Raw genomic sequence first — 22,386 nt, 5'->3', positions numbered from 1 at the left:
TCGCTATCAGCTCAAAAGCCTAGAGAAAGGCTGCCCTCGCTGCATTTGAGCTAATCAATCGATTCCTCCTTCAGTTCGATACTAAGCAAGGAGATAGGTGTTCTGAAGTTTCTATTTTCCAAACTTTGTACATTCAGGTAAGTAGGTAGGCAGCTTGTTAATACTCCAGGCTTAACCCGATTTCTCCAAGTTAACTAAGGTGTGAGTGACTAATATCGAGCGACATACAGCTCAAAAGACGCCGCAACCAAGTCCCAGAACTAATTTACTTCCTTAGGTCACCGACAGATTTTCTCTTCTGCACCTTCAATCTTTACAGATAACGCTCAGGCTTCTCATTTCATTTCAGCTCCGGTGTTTTAGGCTTCTACTGTACAACCGTCCGCTGACGCCGACTGAGAGGTTTTGTTCAGTGACGTCTCACTAGGAAAATCTTTGGTTACCTAGGCTTGCGTAGACTTCTATTCAGAACGCTTGCACGACATCAAGAAGAGATCGAGGATTGAACTAGTGCTTCTGATAACATGTCCACCATCCCAACAATACCCGATACACGGGTTCTCGCTGTGGCAAGCCATGTATGTATGCCATCAAATATTCCGTCACTTTCAACATCTTGGACCGAGGCTGATACGTCGTTGCTGTAGGTTGTCTCTGGGTAGCTATCTTTCTTTTTCTCTCGGGGTCACAGTGACTTATATGCACTAGGTATGTCGGTAACAAGATTGCCGTCTTCGTGTTACAGTCTTTGGGATGTGATGTCGCAGCTCTCAACACCGTGCAGTTCAGTGAGTATTCATGTCATTTCGATCGGTGGAGTGAAATAATAAACCAGGTTTCTAACTCGCGGACTTCACCTGTAAAGGCAACCATACCGGATATAAGCAATGGAAGGGAACGAGAGTCTCAGCACAGGAGATCATGGATCTCTGGGATGGATTGAAGCAGTCGTACCTAGATGATTTCGATGTGATGCTTTCTGGATATATCCCAGGCGCTGCAGCCGTCGATACGGTCGGTAAGATAGGCCGTGAACTTAAGGAAAAGTCAAGTAAAGCACCTGGCAAGTTCTTCTGGGCTCTCGACCCCGTTATGGGTGACAATGGAAAGATCTACGTCTCCGAGGAAGTGGTGCCAGCATACAAGAGGCTCATCCACGATGCGGATCTGATTCTTCCAAACCAATTCGAGGCCGAGTATGTTTAAGAGCATTTGCCAAGACCTTAGAGATTCCAACTGACAGTTTCTACGAAAAGGCTGCTTTCAGAAGTCAAAATCCATGATATGGACAGTCTCCGAAAGGCTATTCAAGTGCTCCACGACAAGTACAAGATTCCTCATGTCGTCATTACTTCAGTCAATCTCGAGGCGCCAGACCATCCGCCTTCGCACCTCTCTGTCATTGGTTCAACCATGACATCTACTGGCAAAGCTCGCTTTTTCAAGATTGTGTTCCCATCAATCGATTGTTATTTCAGTGGTACAGGCGACATGTTTGGCGCTCTTATGGTAATCCGCATGCGTGAGGCTGTCTTCAATGCTAACGAGCGGCTGCGGCATACCGCCAGCTGGCTTAGCGACGATTCGGTATCGGCTGTTGAACTACCACTTGCACGCGCTGCAGAAAAGGTCCTTGGCAGTATGCATGAGGTTCTATCCAAGACCTGCGAGGGCATGAAGAGGGTGGTCGAACGAACAACGGACGACATGAAAGATGAGGATCGAATTGACCAAACTAAGGCGCACCTCGTAAAGAGTAAGGCGGCAGAGCTTCAACTTGTGAGGAACCTGGACTGCTTACGCTCGCCCACGACGCAATACCTTGCGAAGGCCATTTAGACCTAATGGGAGGGGGTTTGTCCAAGGTTACAATAGTAGAAATCGGCAAAGATTAAATAGAAATAGGTGGGAAATTTTTGGAATAGATGTCTGGTCATGAATCCATTCAAGGGTTTCACATCTGACTTTGAATGTCAAATAATTCACTCTGAGAACTTCTCTTGCATAATCAGTCTTGCTCAACTCTCTACAGCAAGTCTATTGCATGGGCCCAAACCCCAATTCATTAATTCATGAGACTTAGCAGAAGAGAAATCTATGCTCCTTGACGATCTAACCAGTGCTGCCGAAGCCACCAGCGCCTCGGACACTCTCCTCAAGTTCTTGGACCTCGACAACCTCGGGGGTGTAGATGCGCTCTAGAACAAGTTGAGCAATGCGGTCGCCTTCCTTCACCTCAAAGTCGGATTCGTTATGGTTGAAGAGCAGGACCTTGACTTGACCACGGTAATCGGCATCGATGACACCAGCACCTGTGTCAATAAAATGCTTGGAAGCCAGACCTGATCGAGGGGCAATACGTCCATCTGTGTTCATCATTTTGTCAGAAAGCTGGGCTTAAGCTGGTTGATCAGGACTACAGCTGGCTATGTACTTACAGGTTCCGGCAGGCACAGCCATGCTGATATCAGTGTCAACTAGCGCCTTGCCACGGGTGGGAATAGTTGTATCGCGAGCAGCGTAGATATCATAGCCGGCAGCAAAGGCACTCCCACGGGTGGGCAAACGACCCTTGTCGGAAAGCTTCTTAATCTGCAGTGGTGGGGGACCTTCCATTGTACCGGCAGTCTTGACACGTTTGGCGGGAGGTGAAGAAACGGCAGAGTTATCAGGGACGAGAGTCTCAGAGGTCATTGTTGGATGCGAGGTGGGAGAATGGGGAAGCAATTGTCGTGGATACTGTATTTGAAGCTGGTGTTAAAGGCCAGCCAGCTTGGACCAGGACAGACGCGACGCGGTTGGGTGGGTAACGCTCCTTGAACTTAAAGAACACGAGAAATATCGATTCTCTCCCATCATGTTGACATAGCCTGGGGTTTGTAGTAGTCTTCATTAACTAACAGCATTTTTTGCTACGGTATTCGTAAGCTTATCATTATAATTGTAATTCATTACAAGTGTCAAGACATCTGCTTTTTGTATTCAACAGACAATTCGGTATTTGTGCTGTTTCTGGCGTTCCATATCTAGCGCGTATTCACTTACAGAATAACCAATCGGCAGGACTTATTATTTAGAGGCCTTGGGGAGCAGGAAAATATGAGACCTTGATATAAGATGTCAAAATAAACTCAGCAAAAATTATCCTAAACTTATACTAAGTTACCTAAGTCTTTTTGTCATTTAGGATTAAGGTTATCCGTTTTCTTTCCTCTTAAAATAGAGATGTTGCTTTTATACTTCGTACTCTGCCGGACCTCATTCCGCGTATATATTATTGTGGAAGTCTATTAGGCCTATCTATGCACCTATAATTATTGGTTTATGATGAGCTATCCTAAATCATTATACTGTACGCCGACCCCATAATCACAATCGCGAGATTAACTTCTCTCAATGGTGGCAATAATCACCTGTGTGACTTGACAGAAACATAACTATAAGACAGACAAGGTTATTCCTGAGGCTTTCATTATATCTGTGTCTAGGTACCTACTCAGGGTTCCAGATCTCGTCCGAAGTCCACCAGTTTGAGCCTCGTTGCATCTTTAGGATGGAATTGTGCAACCTTAGACCTCACCAAAAACCGTGCAGCCGCAGTTTCACGGGACAATTGCACATATGATGCTGAGTTATTGCCTTGTGCTTCAGCAAGCGTGTTGAGAAGCTCCTCTGTCAGTTGCTTCATATCTGCAGCTGCAGCTGCAATCTCGTCCTGACGCCCAGTGCCTTCATCAGTAGCCTGTCCCCAAATCTCATCGATTCTGCGTTGCCGTTTATCTTCTTCATCGTCACTGTCCTTTGGTTTTCTGAGTTTCCCTTGTGCGTTAAACCCGGCGGCCAAATCATCTCTATCAATACCTATAAGATCTCCAACCACAGGCCCTCCTAGCTCTTCTGCCGCAAGCATAGGTGCCAGCTGATTGTCGATGAATCGAAGGAGAACTTTCATGAGTTTTGACGTCTCCCTGTCATAAGACTTCTTCTTAGCCCGGAGTTCTTGCAATAGTTCCTTTGCCCCTTCTCCCGGGGTGACGTGAGTACCCGCATCAACTTCATCGCGTAGCGACACGGTGCGCGCAGCCAGAGCATCGCCAAGGAGATTTTGATCTTTGAAGCGCGCTTCATCAACCTCAAGCTGACGCGACAGCTGTTCATGACCTGAACGTTGAGAGGCAAGATAGGATTTGGACTCTTGAATGGTCTGGTAAGTCTTGCGGAACGCTAACAGCGTCGGTAACAGCGATCCTGGCGATGGGAGAAAGGGATCCGACACAGTCACCTCCTTGAGAGCCACCTGTATGAGGTGCGCCTGTCCAGCCGCAGACTCTGGGGGTTGGCTTTGCTCTGAACGAAGCTGTAAGAAATTAGCCATTGGTCTACTGAGGGTTTCGGCGCGTCAATACCTTCTTCAACTCCTTTTCATGTTGTTGGACTCTCTCTTGAAGTTCTCTCAATGTCTGATCAACATTGGCCATGTACTCCTCTTTTGCTGTAGATTGCGACCTATGGTCCATTATCGTGGGTTTCATGCAACTAGCTCAAGCAATGGGCAAGGCTTTTGGCTTTTCTAGAGCACGAGAAGAATTGAGAATTGCGAGGATGGAGGCACCCAAGGTCCTAATGTACGGATTTAGGTGATCAAGATATGTCGCTTCGCGCCCTCCAAGGAGCTGTTCAAGACAGGCAATTGTTGTTCAGATGCAACTAATTGGAGACCTTCAGATATAGAGAGACAAGCGTAGTCATCACACTTGTACCTATGAGATATTTGAAACTGTTTGGCTGTCAAAAAGAAAGGTCCAGGGCCAGAGTAATTATATCGTCGGTCGCGATTGTCACTACCTACCTTAGTATCACCGCCAGGTGGAGCGCCTGAACTCACGTGGCCCAAGCTTTAAAACGCAGATCGAGGTGTTGCACGTGACATCTCGAAGCGCTCCATGCCTAGCACCTACCTTACCCAGGATATTTCCTCGCAGGGCTACTCCGGCTTTCTCCCATCTCCTCACTCCAAACCATCGACCTTTTGTCGTGTCATATTCATTCTCCCCCTTTTCACCTGCCATTGCTCTCGTGAAATACTCATTTTTCTATTCTCAGCGATTCCTCGTAATCGTTTCTGAGATTTTCTGTTTTTCTTTTCCTCTGATTGATTTGGATTGGTCCTTCCCTCATATTGGGATCCATTGCGACAGCGAAAGTTCTAAAACACCGCGCGCCGATCCATTTGAGAACCTGCTTCTCTCGTCTCAGCTTCTCATCCTCCAACACTTCGCCGCGAGATAGTCCGTGCTTTGGAATCTGCGCTTGAGCTCAGGAATCTGGCGACTTTTGCGATCAATAAACCTCGAGTCCAGGTCAGAAGGTTTGAGCTGAGCACTGCCTCTTTTTGCTTTTTAAGAAGTCCGTCCCAGTATCGATCGCTTCACCTATCCTCACCACTATTCAATATTTGCATCACAAGACAATCATTCCGCCCTTCCTCTCCCGCCTATATCTAGGAGATCTTCTCGGGTAATTACTCGACGCCCGCTGAAAGAGTTCTGGAGTCCGCTCTTGAGCCCGAATCTCGAATCCCTCTTCCTTCCATTCAGCCCGCAACACGCATCTTATTTACGCGACATAAGTCACTTCACGAGTATTTCACCGAAGCACACCCAGCGAAAGTCACTACACCAGCACGTTTTCCTTCGAAAACCCCTGAGTGTATATAAGACGAACAATAGAAAGAACGAGACGTTTTCAAATTGTCGATTGTCAGAAAGACTAAACTCGCGTGAACAATAACGATTTCAATATGTCTGCTTCCCCAACACAACCAACCCAGTCGGCCAAGCGCCCTTTGGAAGAAGCTTCTTCGCCCTCACGCGCTGGTGATCAGCCTGATGCCAAACGACCTGCTCTTGACAAAAACAAGCACGACGACGATGCTGAGGTCCCCGAAGCTCCCACCGACGTCCCTGCAGAGGACCATGATGATAAGGTCAATGGAGCCCACAAGTCTGAAGACGATGACGATGCCACTTTGGACCATGCATCTGACACTAAGGCCGCCGCTGCCGCCACAGTTGCTGCCTCTGCATCCAACGCTGTAACGTCTGCTGCTGCCCATGACGAAACCTCATGGATTCATATTCGCGCTGTTATTTCGAGCCCGGAGGCAGCTACCGTCATTGGAAAGGGAGGCGAGAATGTTTCCAACATCAGGAAGCTTTCCAACGCTAAGTGCACAGTCAGCGACTACCAAAAAGGGGCCGTTGAACGTATTCTTACTGTTAGTGGCATAGTGGACGCCGTAGCTAAGGTATGGTGATTGTCCTAACGCATAGTTTACAAATTAACATCAATTCAGGCTTTTGGTTTGATCATCCGAACACTGAACAACGAACCCCTCAACGAATCCTCGACCGCGTCTTCAAAAACATATCCCTTGCGGCTACTCATTCCGCACATTTTGATCGGCTCCATCATTGGTAAGGGTGGTGCCCGTATTCGTGAGATCCAAGAGGCATCTGGTGCTCGGTTGAACGCTTCTGACTCATGCTTGCCTATGTCAAGTGAGAGATCGCTGGTAGTGATGGGTGTAGCTGATGCTGTCCATATCGCAACTTACTATGTTGGCAGCACCCTTCTCGAACAACTTAATGATAGGTTTGGAGGTCCTGCTGCGTCGGCCTACGCAACCCGTAGCGGCGCCCCTGCTGGCTCGATCCCAGGCGGCATGCAAGTTGTTCCCTACTCACCTCAACCGGCCTCGGGCCACTACGGACGAAGTGAAAATTACGGCCGCCACAACGACCGGCGATCTCACCACATGCCACCCGCGCCTTATCCTCAGCAATACCCCCACGCAGCTGCTCAGGCCAACCCTGCCATGCCTATACATTATGGCGGTGCTCAGGGAGGAGGTGCCTATGGCGCAGCTTCCCATGCCCAACCGCACATGGCCCCTCATGCTGGTCCTCAACCTCATGCTGGCGCTCCCCAAGCTCAGCCTATGGGCGGTGCCATCCCCGGTGGGCCTATCACACAGCAAATTTACATCCCGAATGACATGGTCGGTGCTATCATCGGCAAGGGTGGACAGAAAATCAATGAGATCCGCCAGATGAGCAACAGCGTAATCAAGATCAATGAGCCGCAGGACAATAGTAACGAGCGACTGGTGACCATTACCGGAACGGAGGAATGTAACCGCATGGCATTGTACATGCTTTACTCTCGACTTGGTGAGGTGCAAAACAGACCCAGCAAGAATTAAATATCTAACCTTGAAATCTTGATACAGAATCGGAGAAACATCGTATCTAATTTTCGATGTCGTTACAATGACGTTCGAGCGATCAACGGACTAGGACGAACAGAATGCTATTTGCAAAGATATCCAGAGGCTAAAAGGAGGATGCAGTGTATTTTGGTGGTTCAAAACGAGGGCGATATCAGATCACCGGGTACAGTTCAGAAATTTGAGAAGACCATTCTATCCACCTGAGATGAAGTTTCAAGGGTGGGTAGGGAAAGTCGCAGGATGGTTGAAGGGCATAGAAATGGTGTCAAGGACGGGATCGCATTTCATTGGGACGAATACGGAAACAAGACGGGGCTTATTGGCAGGAAGAGAGAGCCTCACATTGACAAGTGACAGCTTTCAAGGTATCTGATTTTCGACGGCGCATTGACTCAGTGTTATTTTGTTCTCTACTTAATCCAATAACAATCTGATATTATTTGCAACCTTTATGCGTGAAACTAAGTCTCTCAGAGCTTTTTGAAAGGGACATGATACTACATGAGATGTTAGTTGCTCGGGCTCTCTACAACTTCCTAGATGGCTCACTGTTTCAAGGCTCTTATTCCGAGCAAGCAGATAGTGTACGTTATCGTCAATTGCTGTGGTGCAATTCAGTCAGTACTAATGGTGCAACAGAGAAATGAGACTTACCACTTCCACTATTGTTATGTTGCAAATGGGCCTCTTTGCTATCCCAACCCATCAGTAGCCTAGATGCTCGGCCAGGAATAACTGAAGGGTTCTCATGTTGTCCTTGTGTAAATTCACCGTAAGCCAAGCCATGAAGCCCAGCCAAGCCACCCTCCTCGCAAGCAACGGCGAATGGCTTCATGTTATCCTCCATGAAGGTTTCATCAGTACCCCAACAAGTACAGAACTCTGTAACGGGTGCATGGAGGGCACGCTCGGCATGACCTGTATACTCTGCGATTGGACTGACGACAGGGTGCTCAGCCAGCAGGGCGCGCAAAGAAGCATGCCAATCCGTGGCAGCAGAGCCGGAAACGAAGGCATCATAGGCAGGGCGTGAGGCCCAACGGATACCCAGAACCCAGTAATCGGGTTTTTCGAGAGGCTTGCCAAGGTACACGGACTCGACTCCAGGAATTGACTTGAGGTGATCGGTCACAGATGAGAAAGAAGCAGGAGGGGATTCGGGGTGTTCAACCAGAATGGGTTTGAACTTGATGAGAAGAGATTCAAAGACTACAGACATTGCGAATGCAGATGAACAGTTACAAGTTAGATGTTATGACTATCAGGAGAATGATATTCTCGGTTAAACTAATAGTCGATGGTTGGACTAGACATGAGGAAGTCAATATAGATCTGGGCAGTATTGGTTATAAGCGAAGAATTCCGTGCATGCCTGGACTTTACCAGATGGTTCTATGATGGATACCCAAGAATGACGCATGGCGCCTCTCAAGTTCGATGAGCGGTATCGAACCAATGATGAAGCTCGGCATGTGGCAGCTGAGATTGAGTGTGAAAGAGTGAGGAGAAGGATTAAGCACTGAATCTGATGGCATGGCAACTTTATCTTACCGGCGGAATTGCAGGGTTCCTGGAAGCTTCTATGTGAGTTCAAAACGAGAGCTGAACCCGTTTAGAGTAAGTTAGAGTGCTACCTGGACTAGAGGGCGCAAGAAAATTTAGGACCTTGATCCTAAGAGAGAAAAAGACTTAGGTCATTGATTTAGGTAGTCTAAAGTCAGAAAGCAATATGAAGAATTTGTTCTGGCATCTTGCCGTCAGCTGTGGATAATAGGTACCTTACCTTAGTGAAAACACGCAATCTCTAACAAATATCATGATGCTAACCTAGGGGAAGGAAATTCCAGGACCTTGGTCCTAAATAACAAAAAGACTTAGATAACTTAGTGTAAGTTTAGGATAAGTTAAGTATAGACTTAGGATACCCTTTGTTAAGTTTATTTTAACACCCTATGTCAAGGTCTGATATTTTCTTGCTTCCAAAGGCCGACTTCTCAGAGAACAAAATCAAGAGGAAAATGGCTACCTAATGACTTTAGTAGTTCCATCACCACTGCTTTATTACTCCGTACTCGACTTTCTTCCACCCCTGCCACATCTATATCTCCATATCAACTTACGGAGTAGCGTAGACCTCCAGTTCGGTAATCAGCCCCACAGGTATCGGCCCCTCCTTGGAGCGGATGGTCCGGGTGACCACAAGTACCGGCAGTGTCCCCAAACAAGAAGGAGGCGTGGTATTGGTTCAATTGGTGTTCTGTAAATTATTATCACATTAAACTCCTTCGCGTCGCGTGTTCTCACTCCTTTTCCTGGAGGTGACCGTCCATCGCATCTCCCTCATTTTAGAATTTTGTTTTTGATCGTAACTAGTCTGTACTATTGCCGGTTTATGTTCTTAGGCTCTACCACTAATACCAGTGACACCTGGCCGGTGCCCTCATATCTAATTAACTAATATCCAGCAGCCGAGGCATCGCGCCACGTTTAATATTTCCACTCTCCCTCCAACCTGAGATCCAAAACTTGTCCCATGCCAGGTCCCTTGTCTCACCCTCTTTCTCCGACTGTCTGATATTTACGAAACATATCAGTCACCATTACTTCCGCATACTCCACCGGCGCCATGGTCATGGCAAGTGACGCTGCTGAGCATGTCACGACGCCTTCCACCATTGCTGTCAACAATGATGATGCTCATAATTTCCCTTCTGAGATCAACCTCTTGACCCTCAACTGCTGGGGTCTTCGCTACATATCGACCCAGCGAGTTGCAAGACTTGACGAGATAGGTCATAGAATCGCACACGCTGTCCCTACACCGCATATCGTTTCCCTGCAGGAATGTTTTACACAAGAGGATTACCAAGCCATTCGGCATCACACCCGTCAGGTTCTCCCCTATGGAAAGTTCTACCACAGCGGTGCTTTTGGTGGCGGTTTGGCCATCTTGAGTCACTGGCCGATCGAGGAGAGTACCATGTTCAAGTATCCCCTCAATGGACGACCAACTGCATTTTGGAGAGGAGACTGGTATGTAGGCAAGGGTGTTGCTTGCGCCAAAATTCGCTTTGGGCCAAGGAGAAAGGACATTATCGAAATCTTCAACACACATGTGAGTCTGGATCTGTTATATCGCTTTTCAGCGTGTTAATTGACTTGAATTTCTTAGACTCACTCCCCATACGAGCCCGAGCCCGTAAGTACATACGATTGCCATCGAGTTGCGCAGTCATGGGAGATTTCCAAGCTTTTGCGCGGCGCTGCTGAACGCGGACATCTCGTTATCGGAATGGGTGATTTCAACATGTTACCCTTGTCCATATTTCACCGTGTAATAACAACGCATGCGCCTGTTCATGACGTCTGGCGCAAATTACACCCTGACAGCGCTCTTGGTCCTGCCTACCATCCATCTGAGAAGGATCGTCATCGGCCATTACCGACAGCCGACTTCAATCTCCTCGAGAATGGTGCAACCAGCAATTCCGTCTATAATACATGGCGCTGGAACAAAAACCAGCAGAACCGGCTCAAGGGAGGTGATCTTTGCGAGGTCCCGCCCGACACGATTGATCCTCAAGGTCAGCGACTCGACTACATATTTGCTTCGACAGGTATCGACCCTGATGCTCCTGCTACCGCTCCTGGTTGGATCGTGAAGTCAGCTCATGTTTCAATGACTGAGCGGCATCCTGATCTCCTTTGTTCCCTCTCCGACCACTTCGCTGTTCAAGCCACGCTCGTCCGGCATACCCCTTCCCCATTGCCTGTCAGAGCTGATCCCCGCTCCGAAACACCATCTGCTGCTCTGCAGACTGGCGCATACTTGGCCTCCAGTAGCCCGGCAAGCAGCATTCACTCAGGTGACGCAGCGCAGACTGCGGATCCCGATACCCAACTGAGGCGAGGTCGCGTCTCTAACCACGATTCATTTCACGCGTCCACCTACGATGAAATTCTGGGAATGATACAAAAATACCATGCTCGCGAGATTCGTCAGCGCTACTGGCGAGGTGTGCACTTCTTTGGCGCCTTGCTTGTCTGGCTAGCATGTCTTGTCGCTGTTTGGTTTAGTCCTGGAAACTACGTCGCATTTGTCCTTATGCTAGTCAGTAGTCTTAGCTTGGTCGCTGGTGTTATCGATGGTCTGCTCTCGCTACTCTTCTTCTCTTGGGAGATCCGGGCCCTCAAAGAATTTGAGTGGGAGATTCGCAATGCCAAAGCTGTTGCATCTGGTGACCCAGCTGCTTTAACAGAGTCTGGTTCGTACAGCAATACCAACCAACGGTTCAAATCACAATGAAGGATGCACGCTCAATATTATGGTAATGATTTGATGTTTCTGCATAGGGCTAGGATGATGAAATGAGGATCAGGATGAAGGTACGTACGCCAACAAGGTCTAGCTCTTAATGTCTATTCGTAATACTACTCTCAATGCTTCTGAGGACTGAACGCCTTCGTACCTCATACCGCCCCCCTTTGCTTTGCTTTCCTTTTCTTTTTATTCAACGCTCAATGTTCAGTGTCGAATCCTGGCTCTCGTCCATTCTGGACATGTCCGTTACTTTTGGATCGATATATCCACCAGGTCTCATCCGACGCCAGGTATAGCCCATGAAAGCCGTCTCTTTTCGAATTCTTAATGAAGTCTTTTTGGTATCCTTGTCCCGGAGCAACATGTCTCTTGGTCGTTTGCGCTCTTTATGGCCATAAAATCTAATGAACTGCTTCAGTGTAGCCTTGTCGTTCGGCTGAAGTTCCTTTGATGCATCGATATCACGGTCTATAATTCGAAGCTTGGCCGCGTCGAACGGGATTTTGATAAGCTCCATAGCCTTTGTTTGCACATGGGTATCAAATCCAAAAAGTATCTCCTTGACATCCTCCGATCTGAGGAAGATGCCCGAGGGTATCGACTCAGACCAGTCTTCGAATGGTTCAGATTCATCAAAGTAGTGTGCATCGTCATCACTCTTCAGATTCGGAGTGAATGGAGGAGGCATTGATTGCAGGCGATCCCAGGGCGTGTTTCTGAACCACCTGTGCGCTTTGATATCTTCCGCGTCATCGGGAAATACATAGCATTTGAACGAATCCCGGTATTTGGCCTGATACCTCCTTGAACACAGCCGAATATCCTTCTCTTGGATCAGACGGCAGATAAGATCTTTGCACTTGTCGCTTACGAATGGCCTGGTTGGAAACTGGAAGTTCTTCTTGAAGTCCTGCGGCCACTGTTAGTCATTAACTTCGTTCAAGTTGATACGGGCGTACGCACAACGATGTTTTGTTTCGTCTGCTTTCGTCCTTCTTCTGCTAGAAAGGGTGTCTGCCCGTACAGGCATTCATACAGGATGATGCCGATGCTCTACTAGTCACACCTCCCGTCGTATTTCTGACTAAGAACGACTTCAGGAGCCATATATTGACTGGTACCAACAACGGAACGAGCAGCAGTGCGGTTACCGTGTCGGTTTCTCCAACCGATAAGGCTTCGTAAGTCTTCGTTACTCGCCAATGGATGTTTCCCATGTCTGTCAAGTCCAGAAACAAGAGACTGGTACCACTCAAGATGTTTCAGTAGATCCTTACTGCCTTTTTGATCCGTCTCGTCACCATTTATGTTCATATTTAGTCTTCGGACCAAAGAATATCGGTGAGTATTATAGTATGCTGCGTCGTGGGACCAGTGATCATCAAATGCTAGCCCAAAGTCGGATATTTTTAGATGACCAGTCGCGGATATGAGGAAGTTGTCCGGTTTTATGTCACGGTGAATAAAATTCAAACGATGGGCCTCTTCAACAGCAAGGATCATCTCTGCGATGTAAAACTGTGCAATAGGTTCCTGCAGAATGTTTTGCCGAATGAGCAATCCGAGAAAATCACCACCAGGCATGTACTCCATCACTAGGTAGAGGTTCGTTCTGTCTTGAAAGCTGGCAATCAGTGGGACAGCCCTGAGAAGGTGCTTCAGTCAGTCATTGACTTTGTAGTATTGGCCCGCATTGGTACTGACCACTGTGATCCTTCAGAAGCCACAAGAAAATCCCTCTCAGCCCGCAGATGGCCTTCTTGGCTGTTCCGTAGCATTTCTGTCTTTCGAATGACTTTCATAGCATAGACTTGTCCGGGAAAAGCATGTCCTGGAGCAGGCTTTTCCCGTACCAGTCTTACTACTCCAAAACTGCCTTTGCCTAGAATTTGAAGTGGCTCGTAGTTGTTAACCAAGGGGGAGGAGTCCTGATTTCCATGGTAAGCTAAAGAACCTGCCCTCATGGCCCTTGACTCTCTGAGATGGCACGTTTCCTGCCTTCTAAATTGCATCCGAATCTTCTCCTTCTCCTCTGGTGTCATTAGCAAATAGTTGCACAACTGAGACTCGAGGCACTGGCCCCGCAAAGCTCTTGCATTTGGTTTATAGAGAAGTTCATTGAAGTAAGTCTCGAGGAAAATCTTGGCGGCGGATGCCCTCTCTACAGTTGCAATGGTAGGTCGAGCCTGAACAACACCGGCCTCAGGAATAGTACTGAGAGCGCGGCCTTCAGGGCTTGAGCGGGTCCATGGATTTCGCCTATTGTATCGTCTATCCATGATTTCCCAGTTCGGTAGCATAGATGATTCCATCGAAGTTTTCGCTGTGGACCTTTCATCGGCTGTTGTGACTGTATCGCTTGCCTCAGAAGAGGGCGGAGTGATTAGTCCACTAGAAGGAACAGGATTGACCAGCTGCAAAGAGCTTCGTGCTCGTTTTGGGGAGTTTCGGATTACCAAAGTAGAGTTTGATGCCATAGCCGTGGGATGCAACCCCAACTTTCGTATTATTACTTCCTTTGCATCAGGACCTCTCGTTCCACGTTCCAATCTTGGGACAGATCTGAAAAGTAAATGGGGTTTGGCTTGGTCCTCGGGGGATTCATGAGCATCTTTGGACGCTTCGGCACCTACTGCATGTCAATGGGATATAAACAAGACAAATACAACGACTTACGACTGCGTGTGTTTTTTCTCATATTCTTGAAGGCACCCCGAAAAGGTGCCCATCTTTTTGAGCCGCCATTGCGAAACTTCCGCGAAACTTGCGACTCAGACCCATCTGCAATATTCAATGCGGATGCTGGAGGCGCTTCAAATAAATTCTTCGAATCGCAGGACGAAAGACGGACGAATTGTTGACTGGCTTTCTTCAACAGGGTCGGTGCCATGATGCTCCAGGGTAGTCGATAAAGAGAAGGTTAGCACTGCATCCATCAATTTCGGAGGGGCCGCATCTAATAAGATAATGCGATAGCCAGATACGGAGAGAATGATGCTCGAGGTTTTCTCTCGGCGATGTTGTTGCGGAGCAGAGTCGGAGGCTGTTGAGTTAGAAGGAGATGAACCTACCTCAGGATGAGTGGCAGATACTTGGAAGGTTCGACATCCACGACTTCTTATGAATTCTATGATAAAACCTACACAAAGAAAGATCGACAGGGAGAAAATACCAAATAAAAAGGAAAGAAATAGTATTTTATCTGTATAACCTTACAAAATCCTCTCAGGCACAGGGAAAATTATCCCGCCATTAATAGCAAAGCGCAAGCATAACCCTTTTTATCGTACGCCATTTCATGTCATGCAACGGAGACGGTCCTCGCCACATCATTCCCGTTTTGCCTTCCTAAACGGCCGCCTTGTCTCTGTTCTAAACACCGACGGCTCTCGGCAGAATACAAGTCTGGGCTCTCTTATCCTCGCATGCAAAACAACAACACCGGGTGAACAGCAGATATGATATATGATGCCTGGGGAATACAGGCGTCCACGACGTCATCAACTTGTCGCCAAAGTCTGCCGCCTCTGTTTGGTGGTATTATATCACGAGGTCGGTAGTAAGTCGGCTTGGTGTCGAGTGAGTGGAGGCATATGCTACGCTACACTCACTTGATCTCGAGAAGCTTGACATCGAAGATCAATGTGCTATTGGCGGGAATGCCAGGTAGGCCACGGGAGCCGTAGGCAAGATGAGCGGGGATAGTAAGACGGCGCTCACCACCAATAGCCATGCCAATAACACCAATGTCCCAGCCCTTGATCACTTGTCCCTTGCCAGCCTTGAAGGAGAAAGGCTTACCCTTCTTGTTGGCTATTAAAGTGTTAAATCAAGTAAAAGATACCGCGGGAGCTAATTACTTACCATCGAACTGCTTTCCGTTCTGGAGCTTGCCGATGTATCGGACACCAACAGTGTCGCCGTTCTTAACAGTACGGCCATTGCCAACAGTTCGGTCGTCGATGGTCACGCCCTGAACAACCTTGACACCAGTGGTAGCCTTACCCTGCTTGGCCTTCTCAGCGGAGCCAGTAGGGCCCTGCTCGAGGTTCTTTGCGAACTGAACCTTCTTAGCGTCCTTTTTCTCCTCGGTAGCAACAGCCTCGCCCTTGTTGTTCTTGAGCTTCTTCTGCTGCTTCTTGGACAGCTTGGCATCATCCTTGGAGATGAGCTCGTCAAGACCCTCGGTAGCCTCTTCAGCGGCGCGCTTGTTCTTGCCCTTTTGGACGGAAACGAGCTTTGGGGCCTCCTCCTCGTCAGACTCAATCTCCTGAACACGGGGGTCCTGGACACCATCAAGCTCGTCGCTCTCGTCGCTCTCCTCACCCTCGAGGGCATATTCAAGCTCATCAGGGGAAAGATCGTAGTCATCCTCGTCCTCATCCTCATCATCCTCATCATCGTCCATGATGTAATTTCCGGTGAGGTAGATGGTGTGAGTGCCAGTTACGACAAAGAAAACCTTCTCACCATGGTTAACGGTGATATCGAGGGGCTGCTGGTAGTTCTTGCACAAAAGTTAGTTGACAGTTCCGGGGTTCTGCTTCCATAGACTCACTCTTTCAGTATCGAGAGTGCAGATGACAAAGTTCTCAAGATCGGCACCCTCATCGCTGTCATCATCGGAGTCGTCATCCTCCTCTTCATCCTCCTCTGTAGCCTTGGCCTTGCCCTTGGCCTTGCCGTTGGGCTTGGCATCTTCCATCTCCTCATCAGATTCCTCCTGAGCAGATTCAAGAAGTTTCTTGATGGCAGCAGCCTGCCTCTGCTTCTTGGCCTTGACGGGGTCGCTAGGGCCACCGTTGGCCTCCTCATCAGAGTCCTCCTCATCGTCGGAGCCAGCGAGGAGAGCCTTCATGTACTCATCATCGATCTCATCATCTTCATCCTCATCGAGACCAGGGAGAGCACGCTTGACGAGGCGCAGGGTGGATCGAGGAACAGTAGGAATGTTGCCCTCACCGTCGGCCTCAGGCTCTTCGGTAGGGTCAACAGCAGCCATAGTAATGCGGAACTGTAGGATTTCACGGTTAGAATTTGAGGTCAAGACCATACCGAACTTCTGTCGCAAATGATGCGCCACCAACTGAAAGCGAGCCAGCGCAAAGCAGCGCATTGCATCCCATAGAAATAGATTCGAAGCGCCGGAAAATAACTTACAGAGGCAGGGAATTCCATGGTGGCCGGAATCAAGATCTCTCCAGGAGGGACCTCAAGGCCGTAGACTGGACCAGGAACAGCGGACATTGTGACGGGTAAGTTATTACTTTTGTTTCAAACGTAGGATGAAATTTAAAGCGTATGCCGGAAAGAAACAAGAAAACAGGAAAGTGAGAGAAAGGATGAAGAATGGTGATAGAGTGAGGTTTTCCTGAGACTCTCGCTCACTGTAAAAGAAGAAAACTAAGAATCGAGAAGCAACTCCAGAGCTTCGAAATTTTTTTCGGGGCTCGATAACGGCCCCACGCGTACAACCAATAGCACTCTACGATAAAACCTCTTATCGCGGTGGGGTGCTCACTGTCACAGCAACACGAGCCTCAGGGTGTACTGTAAGAAGACTTCTGACGTTAAACTAAGGTGCTAAAATTACTTAGTCTAAGATTTTCTATATCTATACTAAATTATACTGAGTTTACCTAAGTTTACCTACGGACTTTTGTCACATAGGATAGAGGTCTGAAGTTTTATTGCATCCCCTTGACGAGTTACATTGTCTCTGCTTTGGTGCAGATTTTCCCGCCGCAAGCTCCACTAAGAAGTTATGAACAGAGCCGCCATCCTAGGTTCTAAATGACAAAAAGGCTTAGGTAGCTTAGCATAAGTTTAGTATACCATTTGCCAAGGTTATTTTGACACCCTATCCTAAGCTCTTTATATTTTCTTGCTCCCCAAGGCCGTCTTAGCAGGCTGGCAAAACGGCTGGGGAAGGGTCAAGAAACTCTGGACTGACAAATGCACATACCTGGGTTGGTATGCAACATTACTCAAATTTGGTAGAAACCTTTCTCGCCAGGTAGGAGACCTTGACGGTTTTGAACATGTAGGAAGGTAGGGAGTTAGTAAGGGGAGGTAAGAAGACTTGGGATACCAATTCTAAATAATAAAAAGACTTGAATAATATAAGTTTTGACATAGGTTTACTAGATCTTAGATCATGTATTCTCAGTAACTTGATTTAATACTTAATGTTTACTTCCTTCATATCTGGAAAAATATATAATAGAGTATTTAGACTCTTTTAATATATATATCCTTAAAGAATTTGAGAATTAAATAATAATTAAAATCAAATTCCGCCAATCCACATTAATCTCAACAGCATGATTTTGTGCTCAGTGGATATCTGAGAGTTGCATGTCGTATTATGAGTTAGCTGAGTGACCTTGAGATTCCTAAATACATGCATCTTGGCCAGTTCCTATGTGGGTATTTGAGTAATCGTTACTGGCCCTGTTTAACCTTTCCCAAATGGTACCATGTTGAAAAGCCAGCTCTGGACAACTTGCCATGCGAATACTATAAAGAACTTGCGCTGGCTCTGATGGTAAATCTGAGGCCGATCACCGACATCGACCAGCATCGCACCCAGCTTAGAGATCGATTTTGGCCAATATTTGGTTTGTGCCTGAGCATACGCAGCCATGAGATCATTGCCGTTGGTTATCCCACCTGATGTTTCTGTAAGCAACTGGCTCAATTTTGACCTGGCGTAAACATACCGCTTGACCAAAGGTTACCGTCCTGAATCCACCGATATTCCTCTCCGACGAATTGTGCGTTTGGGTATTTCTGGATTAATTCATCTTGAAGCCCTCTAGGGCCACTGACCTGGCGGCTGTCGAGAATACCTGCAGCACCACACAGATAAACACCAGTACAGACGCACAATACATCAACGCCCCCGGTGTTGAAATGGTCTCTTAGCCACTTTGTCGATGCCTCTTCAAAGTCGTCCGCTGTATCTGTACCAGGCACGACGATAATGTCAAGTTTGCCGGGACCAACGTCATCATCTTCGTACGTGTGTGATGCACGGACGGATAGATCTGCAGTTAAGTTCACGGTTGGAAACAACTTTGGCGATGTGATATAGGTAATCTTGGTGCTGGGTGCTATTTCACTAATGTGTGCGGGGAGAGGAAGGAGGCGGAGGTATTCTTTAGACATTGAGGCGAGAACATCGACAGTGGCCAGATCGAGTAGCTGCACGCTTGAGGGCATAAAAACGCCAATTCGTAGCTGCTTCGAAGACATTGGTAAAACGATTATGATGAATTCTGCTAAATTGAGTGGCAGAGATTGAGGCAATACCCGTAGGTTTCGGATGATCAACAAAGGTACTCTATGTTCTTTGCTCTTAAATGTAAGGTACGTTATCTTAAATAGTTTTGAAGGGTGTCTTCGTCGATAACCCCTCGACTTGTAGTCCGTATGAGCTAGGCATTATTTAAGAATAATGATATGCACAGTTTAACAAACACTGGTTCCAAATGTTGAATCCGTCACTCAGCCTTCTTCTCATTGGTTCAGCTGCCTTTAATATCCTGCGTGTTTCGGCACCAGAAGGCCCCACTCCGGCCGGCTCTTCAACGTTCTCTCTTACCTACCTAGGCAAGGGGGTGTAATAAAACTTAGGACCTCTATTCCGTATCTTAGGTGACAAAAGTCTTCAGATCAGCTTAGATAAATTAGATAAATTTAGTATAGCTAGTATAGCTTTAGTGAATCTTAGACTAAGTAATTTTGGCACCTTAATTTAACGTCAGAAGTCTTCTTGCACCCCGAGGCTAGGTAAGGTATGTATAGGTACGTGATGACATTATTCAACCTGCCAGGAAGTGGGACGAAATACTTAGTCATAATACAGCATTATACCTATGAGTCTAAAAGTATTCAGTTTTGAGATCTGTAGCTTTCCATCTAAATAGGCGTGGTATACATAAGCTTATAGAATTAAAGCATTATGTTTTGTACTAAGTCTATTCCAGACCTGTGTATTTTGAAGAATTGGACAACATCTTCAAGTAGGTAGGTAGTGAAGAGCAAGCGTAATCCATTATACACAAAACCATACATCATAGATCCGTCTGACTATCCTCGAAATAGTAACATTACATAAGGTACCTATATCGCACTGGACACGCTTCAGGATGATCTCTTAAACATACCGACACTCATTCTAAGTATCAAGTACCCTAGACAAATGCATGTAAGCTTTCCTGAATAGCCAAGTCATTGGTATACATTCTTCCCCGTATTAGTTACAGGACTGGCCATCTGTACCCATCATCATAAACCCTTGCTTGACACTTCAAGACCCCAGTGGCCACGGCGTTGGTATTTCTGGTCTTAGGCCATGTTGTCAACCTTCACGCCGGGCATCTGACGACGCGTTGCCTTCTTGCTCACAGTATAAACAAGATCCTGGTCCCAAAGCTGGCAAACCAAAGCTTGAGCACTGGGTATGGTGCCATATAGAGGAGCGACAACGGGAATCGCAAAGTAGTCATACCAGTTGTTCTTGAGAGATCGCCGGGAAAAGTCCATACCGTTGGCCAGTCCAGCCTTGACCATTTCCCTCTCCCGGCTGGCAACTCCCGTCTGGTGAAAACTTTCGTACAGAGACACGTAGACCCCAATTTGAAAGAAGCCGTAAATACGAACAAGATTACACCAGCTAAAAATCCAAGCCAGGTTTCGTGGGTCCTCATTGCCTTCTGTGAGCTTGACATAAAGTGCCGAAGAAAGTACCAGTATAGCCATATGAACGGGAAGAAAGTGAGCTTCGAAAAGGCGATGCAGCATATAGAAAACATTTTCCCAGTGGGGGTGTTGGATAGCTTCCCTGTGGATGCCTGAGAAGATGCCGTTGTCATAGGCCTGTCCGCTGTGCTCATCGCTTGCGGAGCTTTCGGGAAAGGCAAGATGATCGGCATCCGAGATAGTGTAGTGAAGGGGTTGATAGGAACGGCAAGTTTGCTTGCGATCTTGCCATAGCTGAACCAGTTTACGAAGCGCAAAGCCAGTATCAAGAGCACCCCACATGTGACGCAGGGCCTGTTTATAACGAGCACGAGTGTCTTTCAGTAGCCCTCCACCTCCCGTGACGTTACTTTGGCTGATAGGGCTATAGATGACTCGACTGGTTAAGTTACCATTGAGGGCAAAAAAACACTTGATATACATATGCAGGTCCTCACCGATGGCTTCGCTGCCACAATCCCATCCACCAACCCGGTCAACCAAATCTAGAGGAAGAGAGTAGACAGATGTAGGCGGAGAAATGGAGGAGCCAGGGTACAAGCCAGACATACCAGCAGCACCCCAGAGTATATCGGCAACACGGACAAGAGATGGAACACAATGTGCGTTCCTGTCGAAAATAATAGGAGCCGAGTAGATGGTAGTCAATGCGGTTTCGGAATAGGATAAGTGCATATTTGTCAGAAGTGTAAAGTAGTTCGATGAAAGATGGCTATCGGCTAGAGAGTCCACGAGTCAACAATGAGCGGGAGAGGATGAAGGGTTAGTTCCAAACAGGCGTACCATCAATGCCAGTGATTATGACGTTCTTCCTCACAGTTGCTGAATACCTCTCGCTCAGCTTGCGAGCAGCCCATGCGAGATTACTGCCTTTGCCAGCGGCCTCACCCTGGATGTCTGATGGGTGGAGTGTGAAGTCAAGGAATCTGAACTTCTTCGCGAATTCCTGTATCAGTCCAAGAGCCTTCGTCTCGGCGCTACTCTCTCTGTGTTCCATTCCAAGATAGACCTAGTGGGAAACATCAGCGAGAGACTTTAATAAACGAGTCAGGTATGTTTATCGGACACTGGTACGCGGTTATGCCTTGACTTTGAAGGAAAATAAAATCTTACATCATAAGAATAATGAGCCTGAGGATGGGATGCCAGAACATCGAGGGTTTCCCTGAGTGTATCAACCTCTTCCTTGTAATTTGGAATGATGATGACATGAACGACGTTGTCATAGGCTCCTGACACACCGTCTGTGTAGTATTCGGGATCGTAATCGCCGGCTTCACTGGTCGTGGAGGAAGCTGGACTGTTGGGACTGGATATGAGAGTCTCGGAGCTCGACACCGAAGTATATGAGTCCCGACGTGAAGCGAGTTTCTTCAGATCAAGTAATGAATCACTACGCGCTGCTCTTTTCATGGATTGGGTGAGAGTCCAGATAGTCCAGCAGGCTCGGAGAGGGAAAATGCAGACCAGTATATGAACAAAAAGGCAGTAATATGCGAAAATGAAACTCCAAACACCCGCTCCTTTCGCTGGATCTGAAGGATATTGGGAGGCAGGCTGTTTGCCTTCATATCGGTGTCGTTCAAGAGAGGCATCGTGGTATATAACCCAATAGCAGAGAGCACTTAGCGCAATCATACTTAATCCCCCTGCGCGTTGCGCGAACCATGTGAACAAAGACATGTTGTGTAAGATAGGAAAATATGGTTCTTAGATATTTCAAGCTGCGATGTAGTTCAAGAGAGCCCGAGTAGCCCAGAGGCGAGTGGCTCAGGTACGATGAGAAAATGCAAAACAAGAATAGGTTGCATGGACCAGGTTGGCCAGAGCAATAACCTTTTTACTGGAAATCAATACAGGAAAGAAAGACAAAACGGGCGGGATGACGTTGAAAAGGCATGTGTAAGTGGGAGGCTACGGAGAGATATTCTCCTGATAGCTTGAGGTAGGCCAAGCAATGTCAGCCATGCCCAGCCGATTTTACAATCCGAAAATTAACATGGCGTCT

The 22,386-nt window shown here is 47.4% G+C and overlaps 10 protein-coding genes across 10 annotated transcripts; 3 read left to right on the top strand and 7 right to left on the bottom strand.

Annotated features, from left to right (window-relative positions):
- Positions 1-524: 524 nt before the first annotated feature.
- Positions 525-1,839, top strand: FSUBG_10379 (pyridoxine kinase; the record flags this gene model as incomplete). Its single annotated transcript, XM_036674951.1, has 4 exons — positions 525-643; positions 709-788; positions 866-1,196; positions 1,257-1,839. The coding sequence occupies 4 exons, from the start codon at positions 525-527 to the stop codon at positions 1,837-1,839; spliced, it is 1,113 nt and encodes a 370-aa protein (XP_036534141.1).
- Positions 1,840-2,112: 273 nt separating this feature from the next.
- On the bottom strand, positions 2,113-2,694 carry FSUBG_10378 (dUTP pyrophosphatase; the record flags this gene model as incomplete). Its single annotated transcript, XM_036674950.1, has 2 exons — positions 2,113-2,366; positions 2,439-2,694. 2 exons carry the CDS (start codon positions 2,692-2,694, stop codon positions 2,113-2,115), a joined length of 510 nt encoding a protein of 169 aa, XP_036534140.1.
- An 802-nt stretch (positions 2,695-3,496) lies between these two features.
- FSUBG_10377 (chromosome segregation smc) lies at positions 3,497-4,517 on the bottom strand (the record flags this gene model as incomplete). The annotated part of the gene is made up of 2 exons (XM_036674949.1): positions 3,497-4,357; positions 4,407-4,517. 2 exons carry the CDS (start codon positions 4,515-4,517, stop codon positions 3,497-3,499), a joined length of 972 nt encoding a protein of 323 aa, XP_036534139.1.
- Positions 4,518-5,800: 1,283 nt separating this feature from the next.
- On the top strand, positions 5,801-7,264 carry FSUBG_10376 (RNA-binding rnc1; the record flags this gene model as incomplete). Its single annotated transcript, XM_036674948.1, has 2 exons — positions 5,801-6,307; positions 6,356-7,264. The coding sequence occupies 2 exons, from the start codon at positions 5,801-5,803 to the stop codon at positions 7,262-7,264; spliced, it is 1,416 nt and encodes a 471-aa protein (XP_036534138.1).
- Positions 7,265-7,761: 497 nt separating this feature from the next.
- FSUBG_10375 (dimeric alpha-beta barrel) lies at positions 7,762-8,510 on the bottom strand (the record flags this gene model as incomplete). Its single annotated transcript, XM_036674947.1, has 3 exons — positions 7,762-7,788; positions 7,841-7,893; positions 7,946-8,510. 3 exons carry the CDS (start codon positions 8,508-8,510, stop codon positions 7,762-7,764), a joined length of 645 nt encoding a protein of 214 aa, XP_036534137.1.
- Positions 8,511-9,917: 1,407 nt separating this feature from the next.
- On the top strand, positions 9,918-11,597 carry FSUBG_10374 (neutral sphingomyelinase; the record flags this gene model as incomplete). Its single annotated transcript, XM_036674946.1, has 2 exons — positions 9,918-10,406; positions 10,464-11,597. The coding sequence occupies 2 exons, from the start codon at positions 9,918-9,920 to the stop codon at positions 11,595-11,597; spliced, it is 1,623 nt and encodes a 540-aa protein (XP_036534136.1).
- Positions 11,598-11,802: 205 nt separating this feature from the next.
- FSUBG_10373 (agc ndr ndr kinase) lies at positions 11,803-14,502 on the bottom strand (the record flags this gene model as incomplete). The annotated part of the gene is made up of 5 exons (XM_036674945.1): positions 11,803-12,522; positions 12,576-12,610; positions 12,698-13,257; positions 13,317-14,241; positions 14,289-14,502. The coding sequence occupies 5 exons, from the start codon at positions 14,500-14,502 to the stop codon at positions 11,803-11,805; spliced, it is 2,454 nt and encodes an 817-aa protein (XP_036534135.1).
- Positions 14,503-15,219: 717 nt separating this feature from the next.
- FSUBG_10372 (FK506-binding 4) lies at positions 15,220-16,859 on the bottom strand (the record flags this gene model as incomplete). Its single annotated transcript, XM_036674944.1, has 4 exons — positions 15,220-15,425; positions 15,477-16,119; positions 16,171-16,698; positions 16,773-16,859. The coding sequence occupies 4 exons, from the start codon at positions 16,857-16,859 to the stop codon at positions 15,220-15,222; spliced, it is 1,464 nt and encodes a 487-aa protein (XP_036534134.1).
- A 1,210-nt stretch (positions 16,860-18,069) lies between these two features.
- FSUBG_10371 (glycosyl transferase gt-a type structural fold) lies at positions 18,070-18,869 on the bottom strand (the record flags this gene model as incomplete). Its single annotated transcript, XM_036674943.1, has 2 exons — positions 18,070-18,284; positions 18,335-18,869. The coding sequence occupies 2 exons, from the start codon at positions 18,867-18,869 to the stop codon at positions 18,070-18,072; spliced, it is 750 nt and encodes a 249-aa protein (XP_036534133.1).
- A 1,095-nt stretch (positions 18,870-19,964) lies between these two features.
- Positions 19,965-22,061, bottom strand: FSUBG_10370 (glycosyl transferase gt-a type structural fold; the record flags this gene model as incomplete). The annotated part of the gene is made up of 3 exons (XM_036674942.1): positions 19,965-21,097; positions 21,162-21,387; positions 21,492-22,061. 3 exons carry the CDS (start codon positions 22,059-22,061, stop codon positions 19,965-19,967), a joined length of 1,929 nt encoding a protein of 642 aa, XP_036534132.1.
- Between the last annotated feature and the right edge of the window lie 325 nt (positions 22,062-22,386).

This window comes from Fusarium subglutinans (genome assembly GCF_013396075.1).
Source record: "Fusarium subglutinans strain NRRL 66333 chromosome Unknown NRRL66333_c0000179, whole genome shotgun sequence".
NCBI lineage: Eukaryota > Fungi > Ascomycota > Sordariomycetes > Hypocreales > Nectriaceae > Fusarium > Fusarium subglutinans.
This window is presented reverse-complemented; position numbering and strand designations above follow the sequence as displayed.